Source organism: Schistocerca nitens, chromosome 10, assembly GCF_023898315.1.
Source record: "Schistocerca nitens isolate TAMUIC-IGC-003100 chromosome 10, iqSchNite1.1, whole genome shotgun sequence".
Classification (NCBI taxonomy): domain Eukaryota; kingdom Metazoa; phylum Arthropoda; class Insecta; order Orthoptera; family Acrididae; genus Schistocerca; species Schistocerca nitens.
Window position 1 is genome coordinate 204,277,592 of NC_064623.1, and position 8,330 is coordinate 204,285,921.

General features: G+C 45.7%; 1 protein-coding gene across 1 annotated transcript in view; it reads right to left on the minus strand.

Annotated features, from left to right (window-relative positions):
* Positions 1-8,043, minus strand: part of LOC126210001 (apoptosis-stimulating of p53 protein 1-like) — a 339,336-nt gene extending 331,293 nt beyond the window's left edge. Inside the window, exon 1 of the mRNA XM_049939109.1 lies at positions 7,246-8,043. Within this exon, the coding sequence (XP_049795066.1) occupies positions 7,246-8,043 (798 nt within the window). The remainder of the gene's footprint in view (positions 1-7,245) is intronic.
* Between the last annotated feature and the right edge of the window lie 287 nt (positions 8,044-8,330).

Here is an 8,330-nt window from a genome sequence, read left to right on the forward strand (position 1 = left end):
AAGATCGAGAATACACTATAAGGCCGAACTACAAAAGTTAATACGAAGCACGGACGAAGTAAGATTTGTGAAATCACAGCGAATACGATGGTTAGGACACGTGAAGAGAATGGCAGAGCACAAAATTCCAAATAAAATGATAGAAGATGTGATCCATACAGCTAGATGGAAAGGGAGACCTGGAAGAAGATGGACTGACGACGTAATAGTGGATCTCACCAGTATAGGAGTCCAGGGATGGAAAAGAGCAGCAAATAAGCGAGAAATGTGGAGGAATATCGTTGAAGAAGCCAAGGCTCACCAATGGCTGTAGCGCTGCTGCAGAAGTAGAGGAAGAAGAAGAAGAAGTCTACAACACACAGTGTTGCGTTGGCCAAGATTCCACTAACATTTCCCAACCGTTCGCTTAACCCGGTCAGTGTATGGTACAATACTTAACATTGCCTCCTTTGGGGGGGGGGGGGGGGGTGTTTCAAATGGCTCCCATAGTGCTCAATGGGACTTAACATCTGAGGTCATCAGTCCCCTAGAACTTAGAACTACTTAAACCTAGCTAACCTAAGGACATCACAAACATCCATGCGCGAGGCAGAATTCGAACCTGCGATCGGAGCATTCGCGCGGTTCCGGATTGAAGCGCCGAGAACCGCTCGGCCACAGCGGCCGGCTGGAGGGTGGGGGGGTGGGGAGGAGGGGGCGGAGGCGGAGTACACGCCTGGCGGCGCTGGGAAGCTTGCTGCACAGTCCGGAGAAAGGGAAACAATCGAATGTAACGTTTAAGAAAACACGAATGGTGGACAACAATAGACAATGTCGCAAGCATCATTACGTGACATGAAAAACGACAAGTATGCCTTTTATATCAACAGCCTTCAGGAGTGGTCTGATGCGGTCCTCCACGACGTCCACCACTGTGCCGACCTCTTCCTCTCTGAGAACCAATGGCACCTTACGTCATCAATTATTTGTTGGATATTTTCCAATCTCTGTTTTTCTCTACAGTTTTGACCTTCTATAGCTCCCCCTTCTGCCACAGGACTTATTCCCTGATATGTTATCTCCTATCATGCTGTCCCTTCCTCTTGTTAATGTTTTCTACCCGTTGGTATCGTCGTAGATTCTGCAGAGAACCTCCTCATTTTCGAAAGGCAAGATGGTTCCTTTAAAAGGGCACGGGCGATTTCCTTACCCATCTTTGACACAGTCCGAGCTTGTGCTCCGTTTCATGTCCACGGGACATTAAACCGAATCTTCTTACAAAGCAGCCTTCAAAATGGCGTCTGTAACGGTGGTGCGTTCCAAGCAGAGACCTCTCACTGAGTTTCCTGTGGCGGAATACTAGAGCATCGCAGATATTCACTGGCGCTTACAGAATGTCTACGGAGACCTGGCAGTGAACAAAAGCCCGTTGAGTCGTCGTGCGAGTCGTCCATCATCATCGCAGCTAAGCCGCGCAAACCTGTCCGATCCCCCGCGTGCCGGTCGGCAGCTTACAGGTGTGACCCTCGCAGTGTTGGAACATGCGGACACTCTCATTTGAGGTGATCGGCGGTCACAATCAAACAACTCGCTGCTTAGCTGTCGATGATGTGGAGGTTATTGATGCAGTAAGGCTTTGGCTCCAACGTCCACCTGTACAGCGGTACCATGCGGCCATATGGGGCCGTCACAGTAAGACAGTGTAAGGCCATCGCACTGAACGGAGATTACGCTGAAAAATAGGGTTTTGTAGCCAAAAAAGTGGTGAATTGGAATCTTGGATAAAACCAACCTACTTTCAGAAAAAAAATGCATTGCATTGCTTATTGAACGCCCTGTAATTACACACACCATGACCAACAATCAGAATTATCAAGTCTTCTGTACATTTTTAATTGTAATCAGCACAACAGATACATATTTGTACTTGCTTACTTTCAAAGAAACGTATTGTGGTTTTCCTTTCTAATAAAAAGGAATGCACAATTTGTACTTATCTTCTGTATTTCCCACCAGATGCAACAATCTAATGAATAGTCTTTCTCATTAGCCCAGTTAGACTCCTGAGTGTGTCGAATATTTTCTACCAATCATATTTCCTTTCCTTCAGCATTTTTGGTGTGCAACTCTTGGATACCAGGAGCACCTACGAGGGTTGTCCAGAAAGGTAGTTCCGATCGCTCCTGAAATGGACACCACAGTCAAAACCCGATGAAGCTTTGCACAGATGTGTTGGGCAGTTTCTCTAGTATGACCGTCGATCGCATCAAGACGCTCTTTTCAGTTGTGGGCGCACTGCGAGCGAGTAAAGGTGCCTAGAGCAACGATGTCTCCCGTTAAGGAGGAGGGCCCGCTAAGAGGCTTCGCCTTAATGAATGCAGCCCACCTAACACAACTGCCACGCACTTTCTTCTTCATGGCAATTCCCAGCCGCACTCTGCAGGGGCTCCTGCAGCCTTTCCGATGGGAAGTGTTCGATCACCCACAACACAGCCCTAATTGGCTCGTCCTGAGGATACTCTCTGTTCAGATGAAAAGCTGGATACGAAGACAACACTTGGGCGCAGGCTACGCGCTATAGACCAGCGTAGAGAATTATCTGAAAGCACAGGCGTGTTGGAAATTTGGTATAACGCTCCGACAAATGTCTAGGTTGGAGCGGTGACTATGTGGAGAAGTATCTGGAAAGTGTAGCTAACTCTCCTCGAGATTATGACTTTCATGCACCTCATTTCAACGCCAAAAGGAGACAAGACAGCTGCCAAAAACTTTCTGTACTGCTAGCACCAAAGCGGTAAGGTTGTTGTTTCGCGAAAACACCAAAGGTGCAAACCGATCACGAGTGAATGCCGTTCGCTCGCTCTCACCTGCCGTTTACAACAGAGAGAAATCTCGTTTGCTTATGTCTATCCGACACTTTATGCTTTAGAAAGATGATACTTGAGTATTGCTGTGGGTTTTACCGCACCTGTTCATTTTCATAGGATGGCTGTACCATGAGCATGCCACAGAAAGTCTGAAAAAGCATAAACAATCTTTGCTGCTTTGGATCACATTGCCGGCCGCTGTGGGCGAGTGGTTCTAGGCGCTCCAGTCCGGGACCACGCTGCTGCTATGGTCGCAGGTTCGAATCCTGCCTCGGCCTCGGATGTGTGTGATGTCCTTAGGTTTAGTTAGGATTAAGTAGTTCTAAGTCTAGGGGACTGATGACCTCAGATGTTAAGTCCTATAGTGCCTAGAGCCATTTGAACCATTTGGTTCGGATTTCGTCTAATGGCTTTGAGCAGTGCCCAGCAGTTCCACCATATGTACCAGAGCAAAAATTTTGGCCACACTACATTCCAAAGCGGTCACATGACATTCAATGGGGTTGCAGTTCCATAATGTCCTTAGAGAGGGGCTTGAATCGTTGGGGGACGGGGGGGGGGGGGGGGATGTGGTGTCAGATATGCCAAAGGTTCTCAAGAGGGACGTTCTCTTGCACACTGCATTGTAAACTGTCATTTCTGATTGGTAAATGAAAGTAAAGGAAAGCTCCAATAGAAGGGGTGGTTGCATGGCTCCTTTATGCCTCCTGAGGCCTTTATGTCTGCTCCTGAGGCTCTTTCGTATCGATTCTGAGTGGTGCTGAGTATCATATGTTCAAATGTTTTCTTATGCCACCCGTCACGTTTGATTTCAACACCGGGCTTCACAGCTGTGGCCGAGCGGTTCTAGGCGCTACAGTCGGGAACCGCGTGACCGCTACGGTCGCAGGTTCGCATCCTGCCTCGGGCATGGATGTGTGTGACGTCCTTAGGGTAGTTAGGTTTAGGTAGTTCTAAGTTCTAGGGGACTGATGACCTCAGATGTTAAGTCCCATAGTGCTCAGAGCCATTTGAACCATTTTTTTGCTTCACAGTTCTGACCTGCGTTGGACAGACATCAAGAGAAGCACTGAGATGGAGCTGAGAGGATCGTGTGACACGTCCACCTTGGCATTACACAGAATTATGGTGAGTCTGGTGCGAATGTGCCCACATTGACTCACTTTACATCTCACATGAACATCTGAACTTTGCTTTGCTTTTGAAACGTCAGCGAGACCGATGGTGACGTCGGCGAGTGCCACACTTTTGCGCCATTATAGACGAAGATTTTAGGCAGCTTTACGCCAAATTTCAGACTTTTGTGCAGCAATGGCGGAAAATGATGGGGTTTCGAAGCAGTGACCCTTTGATTATTTTGCGCAGTTCTGATATCGCTTTTGAAATATTTCCTTTGAGCCATCATAGAACTGATGCTCAGTATAATTTAAGCAAGTTAATCTTGCTCATATACAAATATTGTTTAGAAGAAAAGATATGTATTTACTGTAGTTAACCTGCTTTATAAATTTCGTTCAATTCAGAATCAGTGTTTCTTTAAATTAAACAAATTTTTGACAGAGCTCTTGTGTAAATCAACGATAATGAACCTCTCAACGAGCAAATTTAAACATTAAAGGTTTCCTCTTCATAACTTAACTACTTTTTTCTCTTAAAAATCACTACCGTGTTTTTAATATACAGGGTGTTACAAAAAGGTACGGCCAAACTTTAGGAAACATTCCACACGCACAAATAAAAAAAAGATGTTATGTGGACATGTGTCCGGAAAAGCATAATTTCCATGTTAGAGCTCATTTTAGTTTCGTCAGTATGTACTGTACGTCCTCGATTCACCGCCAGTTGGGTGGGCTGACGAGAATCCGCACGCAATTGTACAATCACGTCATCAACACAGATTTTCTGTGAACGTTTGGCAGGTATCGTTGGTGATGTCTTGTTTGGACCCCATGTTCTTCCACCTACGATCAATGGAGCACGTTATCATGATTTCATACGGGATACTCTACCTGTGCTGTTAGAACATGTGCCTTTACAAGTACGACACAACATGTGCTTCATGCACGACGGGCTCCTGCACATTTCAGTCGAAGTGTTCGTACGCTTCTCAATAACAGATTCGGTGACCGATGGATTGGTAGAGGCGGACCAATTCCATGGCCTCAACGGTCTCCTGACCTCAACCCTCTTGACTTTCATTTATGGGGGCATTTGAAAGCTCTTGTCTACGCAACCCCGGTACCAAATGTAGAGACTCTTCGTGCTCGTATTGTGGACGGCTGTGATACGATACGCCATTCTCCAGGGCTGCGCATCAGGGATTCCATGCGACGGAGGGTTGATGCATGTATCCTCGCTAACGGAGGACATTTTGAACAGATCCTGTAACAGAGTATTTGAAGTCACGCTGGTACGTTCTGTTGCTGCGTTTCCATTCCATGATTAATGTGATTTGAAAAGAAGTAATAAAATGAGCTCTAACATGGAAAGTAAGCATTTCCGGACACATGTCCACATAACATATTTTCTTTCTTTGTGTGTAAGGAATGTTTCCTGAAAGTTTGGCCGTACCTTTTTGTAACAACCTGTATATAAAAAAAACAATATACAGGGTGTCCGAGAAAACTTTCCCTGATTACATAAATACATAACTCAGGCTAGAAGTAAGATACAAATATGAAACTTGTGTCGAATTGTTTACAACTATCAAAGTTTTTTTTCTGTTTTAGGTTCGCAGTACGTAAGTAGTGGATGAGGTGCATTGCCCGAGAAACCATGTTAACCAATCAGGAGAAGGCACAGTGTGTCCTGTGGTACCATGAGACACGATCGCCAACCACAGTGCAGAGACACTTCCAGACAACTTTTGTAAGGAATCCACCTGATGTCAAGAGCATTAAAGCCTGGTATGAGATGTTCAAGAACACAGGATCGGTTGCTGACCTTCCGAGGTCTGGTCGACCAAGAACCTCAGCAGACAGGGTGGAAGCTGTAAGGCAGTCTTTTCTGCGAAGTCCGAAGAAATCGGTGCGCAGGGCCTCACGTGAATTACAGATGCCAAAAAGCTCTCTCCATGACATTTTACACAAACGTTTATTGTTTCGTGCATACAAAGCCCAAATCGTTCAGGCCCTGTTGCCCCATGACAGTACACGTCGATATGACTTTGCGGTCGAAATGCTATCACGTATTGAGGGCGATGGTGGTTATCTCAGACGAATTGCCTTTTCCGACGAAGCTACCTTTTTTGTCAGTGGAGTAGTGAATCGCCATAATGTGCGAGTGGCAGTCCAAAGGTGAATGTTTGGTGCGCGCTATTGCACGATCGAATTATCGGGCCATTCTTCTTCGCTGAGGCTACCATAACATCTGCAGTGTATCTGGACATGTTGCAACTGTATGCTGTTCCTCAGCTGCTTCAGTATCACCCCGATGTCTTTGTTTCAGCAAGACGGTGCACCGCCTCATTGGGGTTTGGACGTCCATGCCTATCTCGATATGACCTTTCCTGGGCGATGGGTTGGTCGTGATGGGCCAACGGTTTGGCCTCCACGCTCTCCTGACATAGCCCCATTAGACTCCTTTTTATGCGGTTATGTCAAGGACGAGGTCTACCGAACACGTGTACCAGATCTTGAACCCCGGAGGCAACGGATAACCACAGTCGTTGAATCGATCCCTCCAGTGATGTTGGCTAATGTGTGGACGGAAATTCAATATCGCCTAGATATTGCTGCCAAGGGTGCTCATGTGGAAGTTTACTGATGTGTCAAAAAAAAACTTTGATAGTTTGTAAACAATTAGATACCAGTTTCATATTTGTATCTTACTTCTGGCCTGAGTTATCAATTTATGTAATCAGGGAAAGACTTTTCGGAAACCCTGTATATCGCAAATGACAACACTTAAAAGAACACCATTCCTATGATATTTGTATTAATATAGATTTACTGTAATTAACCCAGCCTTACCAGATCTGTTTAATTTACAAATAGTGATAACATTAAACCAATTTTAAATGGATAAAGGTTATGAGTAAATAAACATCACAGACCTCTCAGTGAGCAAATTGAAACAATAACAGTTTCCTGTTTCAAGTGAATACTTTTGTTTTAGATAAGAACCACTATCTTTCACGTATAGAAAATCCACTGCATCCAAAGTATCAATATCTTACATCAGACTCATTGTCGGCTTTTGTATAACTCAGATGATTTACCTAGAAACCAGTTTACCCACACACTGGAAATTTATCATCGCTGTGCCCATAGTAACATGGCGAACCGCGCCCGGAATACATGCAAATCTGAGACATTATGAGAACATTTGGTAGAGGCGATGAGAGGTACATCATGCAGCTTCCTATATGGCATGCAGTTGGTTGCCTTCGCTAACTCACCTCTAGGGCAGCTGCTTGTTTCTCGTGTTGATGATGATTTTGATGCCTCTGTTGATGCAGAACGATGAGGCGCTCGGGCTGGCTTCGAGGCAGACGAAAGGAGAGTCGCTCTGACAGCGACGACCAATCAGCTACCTGCGACCTCGATGACTCCGATCCATCTCTGAAGCTTGATCTCCCCACTGCACTCGCCGACCCAGCTTTCCACCACACTTCACCATCAACAGCATCGCTACTCAGCCCAGCCACCAAAATCTTCCTCTCACTGCACTTATTGTTACCAGGTATAACGACATCGTTTGTGTTCCTATCTCGACCTGTCCTGTTTGGGGGGAGCAAAGACCAGTCTACAGCAACAGGTATTTCAGAGTCCGCAACGTCCGACGAGACAGGTGAACTAACCAAATGCGCAACTACTGTGGTGTTCTGATAGGAACTTCCAATATTGTACCCGTCACTCCTGCAAGGGCTCATTTCATTTTTAGCGCACACGTTATTCGGAAAGTTAATGGTCCCTACAGAGCGTTTCTTTGTGTATTCGTCGTTCCTCCCAGAAGCAACAGAGTCCAAACCTAGGACGGTTCTTGAAGGACTGACTGCAGAGTACAATTCTTTATAGAGCTGCCTAGCGAAAAGGTTTGAATTGTGTAGTGATAACTGACCAGTTCCCTGTTCTGAACACAAATTATTGTCACTAGAGGTATCCCAGTTTTTATCACTACTGCTACAAGACAGAGGACTTGATGCCTCGTCAGAGTCCCTATTGTAGAGCTTCTTGTCATCAATCGCGTAACCCATATTTACAGTGTCCAATTCACAGCCATCCACCGTCTGATATGGCTGCCCTGACTCAGTACTACACCCTGGTGATGTGCTCACCACAGAGTTATTGTTCCTATCACTCCCAACTTTCTTGCTCGACACACTCAAACTGTGTAACAAAGCGTCGCACTCAAATGGGAAAATTTCTTGGTATTCCTCTAACAGGACTTTAGCACACTGCCTGTACTGAATACAACTGTCAGGTGATACAACTTTCGAATCGGCAAAGCAACCGACTGGGTCGTCTGACAACGAATTTACTT